General features: G+C 38.0%; 1 protein-coding gene across 1 annotated transcript in view; it reads right to left on the bottom strand.

Moving 5' to 3' along the window:
• Positions 1 to 22398, bottom strand: part of tbck (TBC1 domain containing kinase) — a 49366-nt gene that overhangs the window by 21191 nt on the left and 5777 nt on the right. The window contains exons 13-22 of the mRNA XM_047366213.1: positions 22046 to 22095; positions 21786 to 21915; positions 21079 to 21177; positions 20932 to 20994; positions 20705 to 20831; positions 20459 to 20509; positions 19105 to 19188; positions 17126 to 17211; positions 14111 to 14147; positions 7807 to 7968 (exon numbers count right to left, since the gene is read on the bottom strand). Of these exons, the coding sequence (XP_047222169.1) occupies positions 7807 to 7968; positions 14111 to 14147; positions 17126 to 17211; positions 19105 to 19188; positions 20459 to 20509; positions 20705 to 20831; positions 20932 to 20994; positions 21079 to 21177; positions 21786 to 21915; positions 22046 to 22095 (889 nt within the window). The remainder of the gene's footprint in view (positions 1 to 7806; positions 7969 to 14110; positions 14148 to 17125; positions 17212 to 19104; positions 19189 to 20458; positions 20510 to 20704; positions 20832 to 20931; positions 20995 to 21078; positions 21178 to 21785; positions 21916 to 22045; positions 22096 to 22398) is intronic.

A 22398-nucleotide genomic window follows, 5' to 3' on the forward strand; every position in this document is an offset into this window, starting at 1 on the left:
CCTAAGACGTAGCAATCATTGGTAATTCATATTATTTGTGGTTTGTGCGGAATTGTGGCTTCAAGTGGATAAACACAAAAGACTGTATAGATTACACTGAGCTACATGCAATGGATAACAGAAAGTGGGATTAATTCCCATCAATTGTCTACTTGAGACATCCTGCTTGCTTAGAATGAAACGTGGCATCCCTGTTTACCTGTTTTAAATATTACATGTCTGCTAAAAGTCTAGCAAGTCATTTAGATACATAATGTGCAGTAGCAATACTTAATATACACTCATAAACCTTATTGTACCTTAGCAAACATCGATTCTACAATTATATGCAATTTGGGGAATCAAATTTGTTCATCACTATTTTTTTAATCTGGATGTCTTCTCTTGATTGGAATATTTAACTAATAAATCGGGTGCTCTGTGTAATGGACTTGTCAGTGATAATTACTGTCACTGACTTCACTTGCTGCTTCAGTGAATCCTGAAGTATCCTGAAGTGAGAAATCCTTAAGGAGTCACCATCTTGGAATACTGAGTTGATCGGCTGGATCTGACAGCCAATCAACTGCACACAGGAATAGAGAAACAGGAAATGTATTTCATACATCCATACTGATGTAACACAGGCTTGTTTTTCATACATTACAATATGTAAAAACATGTTGTTTGAGAAATTCTAAAATTGTTTTAACTATACAAGGAATCACTTTTAAAAAGGCAATGATGTTTCTTCTTCTTAGTAATGCTTATAATTATTTAGCTCAGGTTGCAAGTAAAGTTGCTGCATGCTTTAAATGGCCTGCACTTGTATAGCGCTTTATTAAGTCCTGAGACCCCAAAAAGTGTATTGCCCAACGACACAAAGACCAAAAGGGACAGAGCAGGAATTCGAACCGACATTCCATCGGTTACAAGAAGGAACCCACCCCAATAAGATCAATAAGACTTTAATGCTGTCGTAGGCAGAATAAAGGTATTATGGTTTGTGCATATTAGGATTTTAAATATAAGCACTATGTTGCCTTCGATACTACAAAGCAGAAGTGCCATTACTATTCAACATTACGTCCACCCATTATAAAGTATAGTTGCAGATATTTTTTTTTGTCAAAAAAAGGCAGTGTTATTAAAACCAGCATATAAAGACGTAGCTTTCATTTCTATTACTGTGTATAACTTGGGCAGGACTGGTGAAGTGCAGCTTCATCAGGTGAAAGAGTCAAACATAATAAAAAGGGGCACTCACCAGTCACTTTATTAGGTACACCTGTTAATACAATAGCAAGTCAGGCAGTCACATGGCAACAACGTAATGCCTTTTGGTGACTGTGTGTGTTGAAGATAACTTACTTATGTTCAAACCAAGCAACAGAATAGGAAGGAAAAAATGTTTGTGCGACTTTAAAAATGGCATGGTTGTTGGTGCCAGATGGACTAGTTTAAATACTTCAAAAACCGTTGATCTACTGGAGGTTTTCAGGTTTGTAAAGAATGGTCTAAGTAGAGAAAGGGCTATATTCTATACTTCTCTAGCACCAGGATCAACTTAAACCACATTTTATTTAAAATCTAGGACTGGATTACACTACACTAAATAAAAATTTTTTTAAATCACAGATATGTTGGACCTTCAGGTCTAGTTTAAAATCCTGAATTAAGAGGGTCTTGGAGCTTTGAAGTTGTCCTGTAGATTTTAGATTTTTGAGTGAGCATTTATCTTTATTACACCTCAATGAGTTGTAAAAAAAAACACAAGTGAAGTTGAGATGTTGCAAATTGAAAAACGTTAATATTCTACAAATAAATATAAACCATATATTATATTATCAGAAATTCTGATTTCTATCTTTTAGATAATGTAATATTAGAAAGAGTCTGGAAACTTATAACACTTAATCACTGAAGTAAAAAGTGCCAAAACAAACAGCAAGAATCAAGCTGACAAACCAATTCAGAGTACTTCAACACACTCAGAGACAGCATAAATCTTTCATTTTAAGAGGTTTTTTACACAGCTCAAGAAATCTTGTATCTATTAGTCATTATGTCTTGTACCTTGCTCAGTTTATTTTTTATGTGAAATCCCTGCATGAGTATTTCCAAAGCTAAACCAACTTTTTGAATCCTAGATTAATATCACGTATTCATCAAGGTCTTTTCTTTATTAAAACATAAGACATTCAGAACCAATCAGCAGACAGCTGCATAAGTTTAAAATCTAAAACCAATCAACTTTCCTGATGTTTTCGATTTATACTGCAATTTTAGACTTGTAAAAAAAAAATAGCTTGAATGACTTTTACACAGAATTCAACATAGCCATTTATTAAAAAAAATTTAAAACAACAATAAAAGTGTTCACAGGCTGTTTTTTCTCCTTCCATCTGTGCCACACAGAGAGCTAGACAGAACCTACTTGACCTGTTGTGTATTCCCAACCTAGCAGCAGGCGGTGTTTTCCGCTTGCACACATGAGGCTCCTGTAGTAGCAAATGTGATGCATGTGGAGCCGGATTGGTAAAAAATTAATGTGAGCTTCAGCTCTATGAGGACATCAATTTTCCATGCCTAATGGCAGAAATGAGCAGGTGCAGGCCATAAATCATAGGATATGATCCATAATTCACTATCCGCATGTGTGTTTCTGTGTGTGTGTGTGTGTGCGCGCGTGCGTGCGTGTGTAAGAGAAAGAGAGAGAGAGTGTGTGTGTTTGTAAACATGAGGGAGAACTTCACTCCTATCATTTGACAAAGGTTAACTTCACCATTAGAAACCTGAGCAAAGTGTTTGAATAATATTGCCAAAAGTCAATGCAGCTATGCCCCAACTTAATCATACCCCTGGTAGATTTAGAAAGATTTAGTTGAATTAATATTTTAGAGTAGCTCAGCCAGAGTACCAACTTAAATCTGACAGAGAATCTGTGAAGGGAACTAAAGATTAGGGTGACAGCAAGGAAGTTTTCTAACTTGAAAGAGTTGGAGCTCATCACCAAAAATAAATCATCAAAATAACAGGGGAAACATGCAAACAACTGGTCAGCAATTTTAAAAAGAGTTTTGCAGTTGCAATGCAAGTGAGGATTATCCTACTGATCATTGAGAAGGTCATAAATAATTTGATTGCTGCTTCATCCTCTTCCTTTGCAGACCAGCAAGCCTTCCCATCACAGGAAGGCTTGGAATATTTAGTCACTTCAAGATTATGATTATTATTGTCACAGGACACCCCCACAGCTGATCTTATTAACAATGTGTCCAAGATCTCTCACAAAATGTGTAACTAAAACTAAATCTTTTGCAGCAATCTCTTGTTTCTGTGCTACATTGCTATACAGCTCATCGATATTTAGACTCGTGTGACTCTTGTTCACTGATCTCATTGGGAGCACACAATAAGCTATCCATCCCATATCAGAAAATGCACTGTTACAGTGATATATGCTTGATGTATCATAACTTTGTTTTTGTTTTATTTTATTTCATTCTGTGGGGATCGAAGATTTAGTACAAAACTGTTCAGGTGGGTTAATAAATGCAAAGACTACTCTATGGCACAAAAGCCCTGATTCTTAATGAGTGAGAAAAGGAAAGGATTTGACATCGCTAGCCTTATGGTCTTCCAGTTTACCACCGGATGTAATATCAGCTGTTTTATTCACCATATCAGTGTGTTTCAACACAGCATGTATGTTGGGGTTTTTGTCAAAGTCATTTTCCCTTTGATGCAGAGCGTGCAGGATGTGGTGCATACGATTATATAGATTAAGCAGAAACTGTCTGAATGCCGGACTTACTAGGTTTCTCAAAATTAGGTCATAAATGAACAGTCAGATAATCAAGCTTTGACATTTGTTAATTAAATCAGAATTTCTCATGTTGGCATGTTGATGCATAAAAATATAGATTTTATCCCCCATCCCCACAACAGAGTTCAAATGATTTATTACATTAGAAAATTTCACCTGGCACATCAACTGTTGTTTTGTAAAACCTAGCGCACAATCAAGTCACAGATGGTATTTCTTCACATAATCACGATAGAAGCAGTTCTGGAGCCTCATGTACAAAAGAGTGCAGCTTTCATACTAAATGTTTGCGGTATGGAGAAATTACTTGCGGCGCACAAAAAAATTCAGATGTACGAAACCATGTGTAGACATGCCACCGCTCACGTAGCCTTCATACATCCCAATTTGCGATGGATTTGGCGTAGCTGCATGTGGCACTTGGACCACCCGGTCCCCGCCCCTAAATACATATGCAAAGTAGTATAAATAGCTGGAAGTCACCCATCACATGTTCAAATAACCATGGCAACAGTGCTGTGATAGTCAAAGAACCAGCTCCCGTCGGCAGAAAAACGCTAAGAAAGACTGTCTACATACCATGAGGGATATTTGTAGTCAGTTACAGCAAATCAACAACTTCTTGAATGACATCAGTGACTCATACCTGACCTGAAATAAAAGGGTTGTTGGCTCGAACCCGTTCAAGTTCTACAATGTCTGCATCAGATCCACACGACACTCTAGCTGCTGCGCTAAACTCAGTTACAGCTCAATGCTGATCATTATGACGTGAATATTCTTCCCATATATCTATTAGAAATATTGTCGCCACACACACTATGTGAAGTACTTTAAATCTTTAAAACGAATAGGACGCCACATAAAAAAATAGAAAATCACCTAAAAGCCAGCCATCGTGCTGCTTAAGGTTTGTTCCCAACATTTATAATTATTATAGCACAAGGGAATCATGAGATGAGGAGGCCAACGTGCCATTGCATTAATGAGACACATTAGCGCATCATACATAGGTAGCACATGTATTGAATGAAAATGCCTTCAATTCAAAAACATGTTGCTGTATGAGGCTAAATGTGATTCAGTTTCATCGCTCTGGTTTAAACCATAAAAGCTCAAACTCATGAAAAAAGCACCAGGTTTGATGCTCCATTAATTAAATAAAGCTTAATTATAGTCATATTCAAGTGGATTTAGGTGAGTTTTAGTTTTCTGTAGTTTCATATTGTCGATTGAAAAAGCTTGCGAGGCTTTCGCACATTTTCACGGCAGGTCAAAAGTTTGCGCCGATTTATGCACACTTTCACGCAACGTTCATTTTAGTACATGCCAAGTTGTGCGTAAAACATTGTGCCTCAAGATTTTTGTGCGTAAGTACGCTTCGTACATGAGGCCCCTGGTGTTTGAGAATCTGACGCTTTTACTCAGGCTGTAATTTACAAAAATATATATAAATATGGGTGGCAAAATGCCTCATTTAAATGAGGGCAAACTGTGTCAGTGCAGAGGGAGATTGTACTTGATTGGTAGAGCTACTTAAGGGTTCAGATTTGTCATTGTGTGTAGCCTGAATATTTGCAGAATGCCAAAAACTCAGGTTTATATTCAGAATGTGTTGTTGTGTAGGCTGCCTCCTAGAAAATAGCCCATGTTTAGAGCTTATTTTCACAATTCTGACTTTAAAGAACTTACAGGTATAAATGTTTTATTACAGTAAAAACTATTATTACTTAAAAATGTTAATGATGGTAGATGAAAAGGAGCTTAAATAAATGATTTCTGATTGACATTGCTTTCACATCGGTCAGCTATTTTCGGTGCACACAAGCACTGTCTAAAATAGACTACAGTAGAATAAAACACAAACCGAGCGAAATTAACACCACCGATCAAAACAAAGATGGTTTGACGTAGGCCAACTAAATACAAAGCTCAAATCTCAGAAACACTAATTAACAAAGATCATGAGAATTAATTTCAGAAATACCTCTTAGCCAGTTTATAGAAGCTCCAGCTATTACTGATGGAATTTCTTTGATAAACTAAAGCTTTAGGAATATGATTTTAGCTGATGGTAGCACTAGCAGAACGAGGAAATTAACATAGTGCTTAAATCTATTAGTATCAATATAAAATATACCCTAACCCTTTCAATATATCAAGAAATGTATTTATGTTAATGTCTGGGGCATTGTCGCTGACTAGGAAACAGACCGTAGCAACATAACTTGTTTAGGTAAAAACCAAAAATAAGTCTATAGGCCATCAGTGTCTTAGAGGTTATACATATTTTTGCTTAAGTGAGTGACACCAGATTTAGCAGGTCCTGTCTGTCACACGTTGTATAAAAACATTGCCAGCAAAACCAGAAGCTTACTGGAGGCTTAGATAAACAGTCCTTCCACTCCAGAATCTGTTCCTGACAAAATGTAGTTCAAAATGCCACGCTGTAAATATCCAGGTATACTTAACTGCAAAATGAGCTGGCAAAGATTTATGGAAAAACATTTGGAAGAAGGAGACACCTTAGTAGAACACTAGAGGAGCTGACTGCTGCCCCGGCCAACAAATTCTCCTTTATAAGGAAACCTCTTTCTCCCTTCTGGCCCACACATTGTAATAGGACAGTAAAACACAGTGAACCATGGCAACACTAAAGATGGGCACGGGGGGAAGCTTCTCTTACAGCATTTCTGGGTAATTTCTGGACATAATTTTTCCATTGTATTGGTCTGAAGATCCCAGTGTTGCTCTGCCTTTCAGCTAAGCAGCACAGCGTTTTAAGGGAGTAGTGGGAGCAATTCCCAGCAAAAATGACACACTAAACACTTCATCACGTTACTACGGTATGCTGCTCTGAGTTTAGTGCCATTCATGATTTAATAAAAAGCTGAATTTGTAAAAGTAATAAAAGGGGAAATAAAGAGGACACCTTTTAAAAACCATATTTACATAAAATCACTAATATTTCAGCAAATTCCTAATAAATAGACAATAAAAAGAAATAACGTATCTATAAAATGTCAAATAAGCGGTTGTAAGGGGAGCTAATACAAGATCTGTTTTTTAGAAAAAGCAAAAACAATCTATCTGTATAAATTTTAAATATGGAGCTTGTTCAGCTAATTTTCAGCTTGACCTCAGGGTTACAACTGGGCTCTATATTTTCTAAGGAATGTGCACATACTACTGTTTTTGCTTACTTGTGCCAGCAGCCCAAACTGTTAACAAAATATACTAAACACATTTTAAAGTGATGGCTCTTTAATCATTTCAGCTTTCATGCAGACGTTTTAAAAAGCCTAAAAACAAGAGACACCAAACAGTAGTTCTTGGCTGTAGAAAGCCTCTAAACATTTCTTGTCGCCACTGAAGAGCTTCCTGCCTTTATTGTTAGTTTCTGCTATCTTTTTCTTGGAGTTATGCTTGAGCTGATCCTTCCTGTTACCATTACTCTGTACTGCAATATCTGTCCTTCATGTTTTTGTGTGGCTTGATTACTTCAGACCTACATTTAAAAAAAAATTTAACTCACAAGGTAATGCGGTATACTGTAAATAATCTTTTGACTTCACCTTTCTTAAATATATTAAATGTATCTATCACTGAATTCATTGAAGCAGCCCCATAACACAACAGAACCTCAACCACAATTTCAAATATCCAGTGTTATTTACGTGAAGAGCACATTGCCAAAGACTTCTACTTTTGTTTCTTCCCAATAATGAACAGTGGTTTATAGTATTTGTGGCCAAGATGGATGGATGGATGGATGGATGGATGGATGGATGTTTTTATACTCTTACTGCAAAACCCTAATCAAAGTCCATACTTTTGCAGGCTGTGTAGGAATACATACATACTATATACATTTGTGAAGATATTGGTTATTGTCAACTAGCATTTTCTGTTGTCCTGAAATATGAAATGGATCTGAAAAGTGAGACAACGTAAAGCAATGTTCATAAATACAGCCAAGAACTGGCTAATGTCCTTACCTGGCAGGTCAGAGAAGAGTAGGATGCATTCATTGAAGCCATTAGCCAACAGACGCTCCCTGAGCTGCTGCAGTATGGCGACACCAATACAAAAGGGGAATGAAGAGCTTCCCAGCAGCAATGTGTCCCACAGGTGGAAGATTTTGTGCAGAGGAAACACATCTGCATGCCAGATAGGAAAACAAATACAACAGAGGTAATGGGTTATAAAATAACATAACAGCGTCTGGAAAAACAGTGTCTCAATATCTGATTAGATCTAGTTGTTACTGCACTTATACACAATGTGAGATCGACAATTAATCTGTAAGTGAAGAACCTGGGATAAACTTGCCTCTTGACTACAAGTTTACGAGGCAAAACTGACTGGAAGCATATCTGGTGTGGGAGGCAGCTGGGAAAAGGTTTTAGGTGGGCGTTGTTGCAAAACAAAAAGTCCGGCAGAACATCAGCAAGCTTGGGAGCTTTAGAACAAGAACCTTTGTTATGAGCCAACTCTTTTCAGGCCAAATAAAACCACATCCTGATAAAATATCCCACTGCAATTATTATTTCAAGCATATGACTTTCAGTGTTCCTAAATGGAACATTTCTCTTTTCTTAACATGCATAAACATGAATCCAACCTGGTGCTTCTGTTTATCCCATTCTGAATTTTCTTCCCTTTAAGGGGGCGGAATCCCAGTGCGCTGTGGTGGGCTGAGTGCTGAGAGAACATCTCAGAGGGTCTCCAACACATCAGCAGTCAGCTGAACAGACTGGTGGGTGTGAGTGACAGGTTGTATGTCTGTTTGTGAAAGGAAGCAGGAAACCTTGTTTCATACTGGATCGAGGACATTAGCAGTCAGAAAAGCACACCTGAAATCTGGACTCCCACTCTGGCTCAGAGGCAGGATATGGTGTGGAAGGATGACAAACTAAACTCTTCACCCTCACGTGTTAGAGCATGTGTCTGATTAATTTAAGGTGGACTTATTACACTACCATGAACAGGGAATGTAAGGGCAATTGCACTGACCATTCCAAGGCAGATTTCAGGGAAATTGTGTGATTCTATAAATGTGTTCAAACCCATAGACCTCTCTAAACATAGAAAGTTATTCAAATAACTGTTCTGTTTATGTGGCTGCCTGATAGAAACTGAGGTTTAATCAGGTTACTTTTACTGGTAAAAATGATTAGCTGCATTTTCTCATGACGATACATTGTAGTGTGAAAAGATAAAAGCATGAATTAACAAACATGGTGAGATATACAATACATGTTCTTCACAAAACAGAAAAAAGTAAACAGATGTAAACATGAAGCTAATTACTGGAATCAGAAGAAGCACATGGAAGGCAATAGGCTACAAATGCCCCTTTTCCATAGGGTCTATTTTGGTCAGCACCACCCCACTCAGCTGTTTTGTGACCGTTTCCATTACTGGCTTTTCCAGCCCGATACTGGCGTTCTTGGTACCTGCTCATCAGCAGGTCCAATCGAGGGCTGAGTATGGCTGAAATGAGACGTGAACAGACTGCTGTTCAATGATGGGCCACGAGCGTGGTAGCGTGGAGTGGACCCGTGCGGTGCTGTAACCGTAAATGGAAAAGGGGCACATAAGGAAACTGGATTATCTAATGAAAAATGTTTCTGTGCTTAATTTGACTGCTCAGCACAGGAGGGAAGTTTCTACAGAAGTTTTCTCTGTCCTTTAAAAAGGTGACATTCCTTTTTAACAATGACCAGCCTATTTGACATCTTCCAGTCAGGTTCCGTGCTCATCACAGTACCGAGACTGCCCTTGTCAAGGTGTTCAATGATATTTACATAAATGCAGACTGTGTAAGAACCACAGTGCTGGTATTATTGGATCTCAGCGCAGTATCTGAAACTGTTGATCACGGTATATTACCAGAGACTAGTGACTTGAGAACTGGGTCGGGCTTTCTGGTACAGCACTTGGCTGGTTTAAGTCTTACTTGAAGGGCAGGGACTTCTTTGTGTCAGAGAACAAATTTACATCAGAGTTGACAAAAATCACATGCGGGGTTCCCCAAGGTTCCATCCTGGGACGCCTCCTATTCAACATCTACGTGCTCCCCCTAGCTCAGATCATAACAACAAAATATAGGTCCTTCTCAAAATATTAGCATATTGTGATAAAGTTAATTATTTTCCATAATGTCATGATGAAAATTTAACATTCATATATTTTAGATTCATTGCACACTAACTGAAATATTTCAGGTCTTTTATTGTCTTAATACGGATGATTTTGGCATACAGCTCATGAAAACCCAAAATTCCTATCTCACAAAATTAGCATATCATTAAAAGGGTCTCTAAACGAGCTATGAACCTAATCATCTAAATCAACGAGTTAACTCTAAACACCTGCAAAAGATTCCTGAGGCCTTTAAAACTCCCAGCCTGGTTCATCACTCAAAACCCCAATCATGGGTAAGACTGCCGACCTGACTGCTGTCCAGAAGGCCACTATTGACACCCTCAAGCAAGAGGGTAAGACACAGAAAGAAATTTCTGAACGAATAGGCTGTTCCCAGAGTGCTGTATCAAGGCACCTCAGTGGGAAGTCTGTGGGAAGGAAAAAGTGTGCAATGAATCTAAAATATATGAATGTTAAATTTTCATCATGACATTATGGAAAATAATGAACTTTATCACAATATGCTAATATTTTGAGAAGGACCTGTACAGTGCATCTGGAAAGAATTCACACCGCTGCACTTTGTCCACATTTAATTATGTTACCGCCTTATCCAAATGGTACCAAATTAATCTCTTTCCTCAAACTTCTACACACAATACCCCATTATGACAATGTGAAAGACGTTTGTTTGAGATTGTTTTAAATTTATTACAAATAGAATACTAAGAAACCACATTAACAATACTTACTTAATTGCAACAACAATTATGTAAGGCTGTTACTAAAGTAGGCTACGTAAGTAACAGCCTGTGCCATGAAACTCACATTTTGTAAAATAAACGTCCAGTAATCTGCTGTGATTCTAACACACAAATGATCATTGGTGTCAAAGAGCAAAATAGAAATATTCCAAAACTGACATCGGTAAGCTACCATCACACATTTCCTGTCTTGTAACATAGGGTACCACATATATTAGAGCATTTTATGTGGGTCCAAAAATGAAGAAATAAATCGCATTCTGATAACATCTAGCTTTTCATTGTCAAGAGTACCAGGTTTCTACATTCCCACACCTTATGCCATAGCGTCGTCGGACGAGGAGAGGGAGCTAATTTGTCTTGCAGTGTTGGAAAAATAAAATGAATAGAAGGTGGTATAGAAGGCCGTTAAACCACACTAGGGACGAAGAGGGGAATACATCTGTCAGTAGGGCGCAAAGAGTGGCAGTGACACTATGTCCTCACGGAGCGGTGTGTCACAAATAAAACAGTTCAATGTGAAGAATTTTTCCTGCCGAGCAGTTTATTGTGTGACACCACCTACGCATACATAAAAATTGAGCTTTGCGTGGACATGTCCAACAAACATCCATGAAGTCAAGTACGCCCAATTATGTGAGAGCCTTCAGATTGAAACTAAACGAGTTTCTTAAGAAGGATTAGCTATATGGTCAGAAATGACTGCTTATTGATCGCCTGACCATCTGGGGATGAAAGTTCAATACACCATAGACAGCCTATGAGTGCCTCCAGGTGGTCAAATAATTATTGAATAAATCAGTAAAGGTCAGAGCCCCTGTAATGCCAGCCAATTAAACCATTTTGCAAGCCGAGGTAAATGAATTTTTATCAGTGCAGTGGGAGTGTCAGCAAAGGGCAGCATGAGATTAAATAAAGCCATTAGCAGCTCATTGCTGCAAGATTTAGTAGCAGAAGTAGTTGAATGCCATTTTGCAGCAGTGGTGCCTATATATGGTGTATCACGGGTCTCTACATTTTAATGCACATGCAAAAGAATATCTCAACATACCCAACATTAAATAATAATTCAGTGGTAAGTGACATACAGTTCAATGAAATCAAAAGATAGAGTTTATCTGTCTCGTCGCATCGCAGTATGTCCATATTCATTGATCTTCTCATGGGAAAGGAAATCTGTCAGGTCACCTAATTTTTTCTCAGATTTTTGTTGTTTAATAAAAGTTTGTTTTATCTTAATATATTTTTAACCTTATATATGACAAGTATACAGGTCCTTCTCACAATATTGGCATATTGTGATAAAGTTCATTATTTTCCATAATGTCATGATGAAAATTTAACATTCATATATTTTAGATTCATTGCACACTAACTGAAATATTTCAGGTCTTTTATTGTCTTAATACGGATGATTTTGGCATACAGCTCATGAAAACCCAAAATTCTATCTCACAAAATTAGCATATCATTAAAAGGGTCTCTAAAGGAGCTATGAACCTAATCATCTGAATCAACGAGTTAACTCTAAACACCTGCAAAAGATTCCTGAGGCCTTTAAAACTCCCAGCCTGGTTCATCATTCAAAACCCCAATCATGGGTAAGACTGCCGACCTGACTGCTGTCCAGAAGGCCACTATTGACACCCTCAAGCAAGAGGGTAAGACACAGAAAGAAATTTCTGAACGAATAGGCTGTTCCCAGAGTGCTGTATCAAGGCACCTCAGTGGGAAGTCTGTGGGAAGGAAAAAGTGTGGCAGAAAACGCTGCACAACGAGAAGAGGTGACCGGACCCTGAGGAAGATTGTGGAGAAGGGCCGATTCCAGACTTTGGGGGACCTGCGGAAGCAGTGGACTGAGTCTGGAGTAGAAACATCCAGAGCCACCGTGCACAGGCGTGTTCAGGAAATGGGCTACAGGTGCCGCATTCCACAGGTCAAGCCACTTTTGAACCAGAAACAGCGGCAGAAGCGCCTGACCTGGGCTACAGAGAAGCAGCACTGGACTGTTGCTCAGTGGTCCAAAGTACTTTTTTCGGATGAAAGCAAATTCTGCATGTCATTCAGAAATCAAGGTGCCAGAGTCTGGAGGAAGACTGGGGAGAAGGAAATGCCAAAATGCCAGAAGTCCAGTGTCAAGTACCCACAGTCAGTGATGGTCTGGGGTACCGTGTCAGCTGCTGGTGTTGGTCCACTGTGTTTTATCAAGGGCAGGGTCAATGCAGCTAGCTATCAGGAGATTTTGGAGCACTTCATGCTTCCATCTGCTGAAAAGCTTTATGGAGATGAAGATTTCATTTTTCAGCACGACCTGGCACCTGCTCACAGTGCCTAAACCACTGGTAAATGGTTTACTGACCATGGTATCACTGTGCTCAATTGGCCTGCCAACTCTCCTGACCTGAACCCCATAGAGAATCTGTGGGATATTGTGAAGAGAACGTTGAGAGACTCAAGACCCAACACTCTGGATGAGCTAAAGGCCGCTATCGAAGCATCCTGGGCCTCCATAAGACCTCAGCAGTGCCACAGGCTGATTGCCTCCATGCCACGCCGCATGGAAGCAGTCATTTCTGCAAAAGGATTCCCAACCAAGTATTGAGTGCATAACTGTACATGATTATTTGAAGGTTAACGTTTTTTGTATTAAAAACACTTTTCTTTTATTGGTCGGATGAAATATGCTAATTTTGTGAGATAGGAATTTTGGGTTTTCATGAGCTGTATGCCAAAATCATCCGTATTAAGATAATAAAAGACAATAAATCTAAAATATATGAATGTTAAATTTTCATCATGACATTATGGAAAATAATGAACTTTATCACAATATGCTAATATTTTGAGAAGGACCTGTATGTTACCCCTTGAAAACATTGTATTTAATAGTTGATTAAGTGATTTAAATGTGACAGAAAAAGTTTTACCTATGGGAGGTACAGTATACAAACTTTGAGATACTATCAGCTGCAATTCTCTAATGTATTAAATCTAAATGCATTAAAGGACTTTTAATTTCAATTTGCAAAGCTTGTGATGAGCTCCAGGAATACATTTTAATTACAACATGTGCCTTTGAATATAGACAGTATTTTTGTTATCTTTGCACAAGCAGAAAAAAGATAACAAAATGTTTTCCTGAGATATGTGATTATGTATTTTCAGATAGATGTCTGATCAAACCAAAGACTTTCAACATAATTAAGTGAACTGTTAATGACTCCGATCCTGCATCCTATAATAGATTTGTCAACCACTGTTGTGTTACTTTATATTAGTTCTAATACAAGAATTTTCACAATGTGGTCACTGACATTTATCTGTCCTCTTAACTAGTGCTCTAAAGTAGGGACGCTACTATAAAAAAGCACAGCAAAATGCAACTTACGTGTAAACATAGTGAGGAACCAGGGAATAGCATAAAGCTGTAAGGAAAAAACAAAAAAACAAAAAGAGAGAACAGGTTAGATAAGTTAGATTAGGCCTGTACTGGCATTTATTAGTCTGGATATCTCAAAATCACATAACACAGGACTCCACCTTCCCATAACATCAGTAATAATGCTTTTAACTGGTGAGACTCCTGCCTTAGAGGCAGATCACAAATCTGCTGAAAGCAATACAAGATTAGTTTAGATCTTAGGCAAAACTGGTTAAACAAACATTTGATGTCACTATGCCAGTTTAGTCATCCTTTCTCTTTTTTCTCACCTCAAAGTTAAAAAACACACACACAGAAACACAGAATTCCACTTTAAACCTTTGGGGCACACACTCAGCCTGTTAGGTCTATAGGAGGAAAACTACAGCTTGTCTCAGAAAGGTAATTGACCTCTCATTGTGGTTGAGCTGGTAGCTACTCAGTAATAGGGTGCTTTAGTGTCCCGGATAGTGATGAATCACAACATCACTGCTCTCCCAGTATCATCCTGGGTTGCAGAACTTCAAGAGCAGCCAGATTGGATTAGTGCAGGTGCAAATTGCAGGCTTTAGAGAGGAGATAAGGCTAAATTGAAAATGGCCTAAATTAAACCGCAGGCTATATGTAATCTAATTGCTACCTCTCCCAAGAAAAGAGAGGACTAAAATCTTAGCACAGATCCAGGATGGGATTCTGTTTCACTGCACAAATAGACGCTATGGTAAAATGTTCACTGAAGGACAATAAGTTAAGAATCTTAAATCTTAAGTCTGACTAAAGAGTTTTTAGTTTATTTTGGCTTTAACTACTTTGTTTATGCAAGGCAGCCATATTGGATGCTGAGTTCATTGTTGGCAAGAAACCTTTGACTTTCAACTTGTAAACCCAAATTCAGCATATCTTTTCATTTTTCTAACTTGAAACTTCAAATTCTAAATATGAAATTGAAAACAGGCATTTAACCAGGCAAATTAATAGCAAATCATTTTTCTTTTTCTTTCCTTTGTTTTTACAACATAAGAAATTGACGAAGTCCAACTCTTGTAGCACCACTGTTTGAAAATGCCTGTATGGTAGCACTTGGAAAACCAAATATTTAGTATTTATTCTCTGGCTTTGTAGGAGCTGATTAGGTTTTTGGCTCAAGTGAAACAAAGGTGGATTTAATGTCTGTGATGTCTAATTACATGGTCTCACATGCATGACAGCTGAATCCACACAGATTATTTAGCATTATCCAGACCTAACATTTAACAAAATCACAGTCAAAGCTGGCAGCCCTTCACAGATTTAAAGGTTTAAATCTATCAAATAAACAGTGACTTTCTGTGGGGTTGCCAACCTGCTGCTCCAGAAAAGGCATCTCCTGGTTATCCACATAAATAAATACCAAACGTTCTCTGACTTTATGGAGAATAACTTAAGTGAATGCTGTCCCTCCACCACCTGTTGTTGAGTATTGTAGTTCAGCTGGCTGAAGGTAGTCTCCCACACTTTCCTTTGCTTATAAAGAAAGACGAAATCAGCTGTTTACGACAGCAAAAACCAAAGTGTCAAAACTAAGAGTGCCAGCTATCACTCGTAGCAAAGTAACTAACTGCCTTAAAGCAACAAGCTACGAAGGGCATTACATTTGTGAAAAGTTGTTATACTTGAGTTACTGTATTACCAGCAAATGGCCATTAGGCATTATATTATGCTCAACAAGCATTTTAAAACTACTAATAAGTTTAGGGAATATTTATTCTATTCTATTTATTCTGTGTCTGCAGATTGATTTCTAGACGCTAACCAATACTAGACTCTCTCTCTTTTAAATCGCTTTTTCAAGTAATTCAAAACTTTGAAGTACAGAAACTACTTTCTCAAATATCTTCTATTAATCTACTTTTATCACCATTGAGACATTCTTGATGCTTATGTTTGGTGAGTCTAAACAGCTTTTGTGCAATTAAAGTTACCATATTTTAGTATTTTCAGTAACTGGCATGATATTTATTGAGCAATGACCCTGGGGCAGAATCATCGGAGGGCAAGAAAGCTAGACATGGGAAGGGAAGCACACCGGACAGGAAGTGGCTAAGGGTGGCGTTGCTATGGCAGATTGAAACACTTTCGCAACTGCTTGCACTTCTAGTTTTGCTTAAGTTTATGTATCAAATAAAAAAACAGATTACATGTTGTAAATTACATTTTAAATGTAATGATCAATATTGAATTGCAGTATGATCTTTTTCTGTTTCAAATCAAATCAATTAGATGAAGTCATAGATTTTGTGTAAAACTGTGAAAATTGGGTAGTTTTACTAGAAGTTCTCATACTGGCCAATGGTTACTTAGGACTCAGGAAACAATAATTAAGTTCTTGTTTTAAATCCAATTAACAAAAGTAATTCTGTGCTTCGACTGTACCGCTTCAGAGCTACAGCTTCCGAAACTCTGAAGGAAGATGCAGGCACTGAGACTCCACTAGCCAGCCGGTGATGTCTCGGAGGCTGCGCCACTGATGACACACATTCATCAGCACACAACTAAATCCATAGACAAGCCGCACAGACTTTAACCTTGTCACTGAGCAGAGCTGTAAAGAGGAAGGCAAAGGGCAGCGGGAATTGGCCTATAGTGAGAGGAATAAGCTAAGCCTGGCAGAAGGCAGTCATTAAGTGTGTCTGGAAGACATCAGCCACTGTATAAATTACTAGCTGTGGACTATGGGGAGAACTTGACCGTGACCACATATTCAGGAAGGAAAGATGTGGAACAGAAAGTGTCACTGGCAATGAAAAGTTATATCCCACTATCCAAGAATGGTCATTTCCTTTGCCCTCGGCAAGGAGCAAGAAAATAAGAACAATTTCCTCTTATCTCTGAATTCACATTGAAGCAAAACTTGCAGTGTAAGACAAACGCTATCTGAGCATGTCCTGCGCTTTAGCCTGTTGTCATCAGTCTGTCACGACACTTTCATCCTGTGTAACTTACATCGGGAATGAAGCCAATCTCATTTAGATGGTTGCTTAGCTCTGGATCATGAAAGCCAATCATCTGGGAGAAAACAGTCAAGTACTCTGGAACCCAAGCAAAAGAACAAAAAGGTCAGGAAAACAATTTATTGTGTAGTCTTTACTCTAAAGCACAGCATGAATTTGACTTTGACAGCTATGAATTAATGCACCCCTTCATTGTTAATCATATAGAAAAATAAATGCATGTTTTATGGTTGACTAGTTAGAATAAATTATGGAAATAAAACAAAATTTGCAAATCTCACAAATAAATGAATTTGTATTTATTTATTTTTACAACTGTAAGTAATTAGTGTTCTCCCCGTGCACGTGTGGGTTCTCTCAGGGTACTCCGGCTTCCTCCCACAGTCCAAAAACCTGATTGTTAGGTTAATTGGTCTCTCTAAATTGCCCTTAGGTGTGTGAATGAGTGTGTACATGGTTATTTGTCCTGTATGTCTCTGTGTTGCCCTGCAATGGACTGGCGACCTGTCCAGGGTGTACCTCGCCTCTCGCCCGTAGACTGCTGGAGATGGACACCAGCTCCCCCGTGACCCACTATGGAATAAGCGGTAGAAAATGACTGACTGACGGCTGACTGACTGTATGTAATTAGTATTGCATTTTACTACTATACATGTACAATATATTATTATAAACGGGTTTCAGCAAGACTCAGTTGGATTAAATTAAGCATTAAAGATCATTATGTTTTCAGTTTTAAACCTACATTTATACCAAAAGTGAAAAAAGTATGAAGGGTCAAAATGACCAGCTTGATATAATTATACAAGACACCTAAAAACATTAAAAACATGGCAAGTAAGAACTTTTTTGAGTAAAGCTTCAATATGTTAACAGATGGAAAGTTTTAGCCAAGTAGTGAAATCCCTGCATTCAAACCAAGCATTGGTATGTATACAAATCTCCCAAATCCATGGTAGGGGGCAACAAGAACCTATTGATATTAATTTTTTTGTATAAACAGCAGATGTTTGTATTAGAACTACAGTTCTTAGAGCATATTGGTTTTGCTGGTTTGCAGGAAGACTGAATAACCTTCAATAAATCCAATCCTAGAGGGCTGTTTGCTGAACTGCATCTTGAGTCTTGAAATATTGTTACAGCGTATTAATTGTAGATTTCTTTTATTACAACACACAAGATTACAACACATGGAACAAAAGAATGTTGACAGTGTGTTTTTATCAAAAAAAACGTTTGATAAGCAATGAAAAAAATTATAATAATTTAAGATGTAACTGAATAAAATCTAAGACCTAGTAGGCAAAATTTGGTGGTATTCAAGACTTTGAAAGACCCTACAGAAAGCCAGATAACATGTTAGATATTCGGGTATCCCTGCATTCACTGAACATCACGATGGCGTGTACGAATTGATGCATGGCTGGGTAATAATGTCCTCTGGCAGATGGATTGTTTTTATAACTGGAAAGGTTGCGTACAAAAGTTTCAAAATGGTAAAGGGGCAAAAGAACCAACACACATTTAAAAAAAAACAGCAAAAAATGCACAAAATTACCACCAAAATTTAAGGCGTTTACTGTAAAAAAAATAATAATAATGTTATTAATGTTAATGACCATTTTCTTTTCATTCAAGTCTAAACATTCCACTTGGACATCTAATCATCAAACTCTACTTTAGAGTAGTTTTGACCCCAAAAAAAACCCCAAACATTAGCCACCTCTGCAAGGCACATATTCATGGAAGGAATACAATAAGTCTCTTTCTTGACAGGGCTCCAGAGGTGCGTGAGGCAGCTGTTTATCAACCACACAGGAAATGATTATCATATTTCTTAATATTTCTTAAAAACGCTGAAGAAGGAAGGTTATACTGACAAAAGATGTGGTCTCAAATGTAAATGGCAACATGTAGGAGCTATAAATGTTCCTCAGTCAGAAAATGAATGGTTCTTCTCGTACATCTTACCTTGGATGACGTGAGAGTTGTCCTTCAGGAAAAAATTGTACAGGTACTTTGGGATGAAGGCAGACATGCAGGCATATGCTAATGCTACAGAGAGAACAACATAAATACAAATATGAAGTTAAGATAAAGACAATAGGCTTTGAAAGTAAGATATGTTATCAGTCAGAAGTGCTTGATTGTCATAATAATTTTGGGCTTTTAGTCATTTATTTGAATTGTTATTTTATAGTGTTGAGTTTAAATTCCCTATAAATATAACATACGGCTTAGATGGTTTGACAAGTTGGGACTTATTGTGACTAAAACAGTTAAAATACCTAACTGTGTCTTACGTTTTAACTGTCTGACCTAACCTGTCACCATCAGAGTAAAGGAAATTAATTAAGATGTCCGGAAACCACCATAGATTCCCGCATCATAAACTGCAAACTGCTTAAACACTGATGTCACTATCCACAGTGAAGCCACTTTAACATCAACATGGACTGTGAAGGCTCCAACAAATTAAGAAGCTTCTGCTCCAAAATAGACATCTTCAGGAGCAACTGACATTTGCAGCTGCCGACATGGACAAGCCAAATGCTCCTGGAAAAAAATGTTTTTTTCGTCATAAGAGACAAGAGATTAAGCTTTTTGATAACAATGTATGTTTGGAGAAGTCAAGCTGAGGCTTTCAAACCCAAAAACACTGTACCTACTGACAAGCATGGTAGCGATAGCATCATGCTGAGGGGCTGTTTATTTCCGAGTAATACTGGTCCAATAAACAATTCTGTCATAATATCGAGGAAGGATTACCTTCAAATTCACCGTAACCGTAAGTCGTTCCTACCAGTCAATGATCCCGAAACACACATGAATACTAGCATTGAAAAGACTCCTAAAGGGCTTTTCCAAAAGCTCTAACCCTGTTGAAATGTATGGACTAAACCTAAAACCTGCCAGGAAAATAACCAACCTAAATATCCTCAACATCTTCAGCTGAAAGGAGTGGTCGAATGTTCAGTCAGAGATAAAGCCGAATGTAGCTGGTAGCAACAACTGGCATCAAATCTCTCTGCAACTTGGTGAGGGACATTTAACCAAATATTGGTTGGTGGTGGACGTATAGGTTTGAGCCTGCTGGTATAATTTTGAGTCTGTCTGATTTAGTGAAAATCCACAATAAATCTAAACTTGTGTCCCCAACTCTTGTTAACATTGTTGAAGTTGTAAGTTAAATGTTCATGCCAACCTTGAGAGAAGAGGATTGAAATAAACGATTAAAAGACCCAAATTAATATGACATTGATGTAAATGATGAGTGTGTAAAAACTGGAACTTTAACTAGAAAAGGTCAAACTCAGATCCTCACCTTCATTATTGAAATTCAAATAAAGGAAAGGGGCACAAAGTGAATCCAAACCTGAAATGGAAATCCCATCAAATTAATGGTCAAACTAAATCACCTGTGGTCAAAGAATTGTTCCTAAAACATGGCTTAATCGCCATCTAGTGTTCACTTATAGGCGTTACCTTGATGAAAAGAAAACTAAAAAAAGACGGAGGATAGAGGAGCAGCGAGGTGGACATAAAAGGAGATGAATGGGGAGGGACTGACCCTGCCAGTAGACCAGGTCAGGGTGGGAGACCACCCAGGCTTTTAACACACGCCTGAACTTGATGTGACCCTGAGGAGATGACAGCAGCTCATCGTATTGATGGCAGCGTGGGATGTCCACCTCGATCTGCAAACAAAAAATAAAAATAAACACAAGTGTAGCATGAAGCAAAATACAACTGAAAAAGGCAAACTGAGCAGCAGTTAGCTTTAATACTGCTGCGTACCTGTCTGTCAGTTGGTATGGGAGTATCCTTGTCGATGCCGTCATACTTGGCTTGAATGTCACCCTGTGCAAATAAAGGAAGACCAGATGAACCAATGAACCTTTTTTAAATTTTATTTATTTAAATTTTAGCTTTAAGGTTTTATACCTCAATACCCAGCAAAGCAGCCCAAGCCAGTCCTCTAACCAGAGGAGGAATATCCACTCTGGCCTCTTTCCACACAAGGTTCTTCTTGTATGGATAGCCCTAAAAACAAAACACATACAGTGCTGTGAAAAAAAAAATTTTGAATATTGCATAAACATAACCTGAGTAAATACAAAGGGCAGTTTTCAAATGATGATTTAATTCATTAAGGGAAAAAAAAGTTATCCAAACCACCCTGGTCCTCAAGAGAAATGCCCCCTAAACATCATAACTAGAAAAAACGATACATGGCTTTAAAAATGAATTACAAATAAAAATCTGAAAGTGTGGTGTGTGATTGTATTCAGCATCGCGTAGTCAATGTTTTGCACAATCGTCTTTCACTACAATGCCACCCTCAGGGTATGTCTCTGCCAATTTTGCACATCAAGATGATGAAATTGTTGTTCAAGCTTCCTGCAAAATAGTTCAAGTTCATAGTTCATTGACAAACTTTAGATTTTTCAAAGAAAAATCTTTTGGAAACCATTTCTCCTATTTCTTCCACTTCACAGTTATGCTGTATTTTGTCTCTGTCTTTTACATAAAGTCCCAATAATCTATACTAAAGATTCAAGGTCGGGGAACATTATGGTTGTGTATTCCATCTCAGGCATGCACTCCGAGTGTATGCGGTTCATGTACACAAGTATGTACGCTTCCCTGACCTTGAGCAGCCTGTCAAATAGGATGATGCGGATGAGCTGGTACTCTGTGTCTCTCTCACGGATGATGAGTGGCAGCGTGACAGTGGTCGACAGCTCATTGCTGCTGTTGGACTGCGGCAAACTCGACTGTCTGAAGGAGGAAGTTGGAAAAGGGACGTGACATTACTCGCGCCAAAAAAAAAAATGACAAGGTGATGTGAAAAAATAGTGACAATGAGGTAGGGAATGACGGCAGGGATCTTAAGATAGAGGAGGCTTACTCGTCTTCCAGCAGAGGGTAATATGCTTCTCCAGCTACATCCTTCAGTCTCTACAAAGAAATTACATTCTTTTTCAAGTCTTGTTTGCAATTTTACCGTCTGCGACAAGGGTCAACACAGGAAAACAGTCTAATTTGACATATGTGTGCCTGTCACCTCTTTTCAAAATAAAGGGCACACATCCTCAATTTGGCACAGTTTAATAATCTACACAAAAACTATATGGATACAGTAATGAAAACGTGTGTTATGAATACAAAAAATAACAAATTCTGGAAAATGCTTAAAGTGATTGAATTAAAAACATTTTTTTTCTATTTCTTCATTTTAAATATATAGTCTATCCATCCATA

Source organism: Girardinichthys multiradiatus, chromosome 5 (genome assembly GCF_021462225.1).
Source record: "Girardinichthys multiradiatus isolate DD_20200921_A chromosome 5, DD_fGirMul_XY1, whole genome shotgun sequence".
Taxonomy (NCBI): Eukaryota; Metazoa; Chordata; class Actinopteri; order Cyprinodontiformes; family Goodeidae; genus Girardinichthys; species Girardinichthys multiradiatus.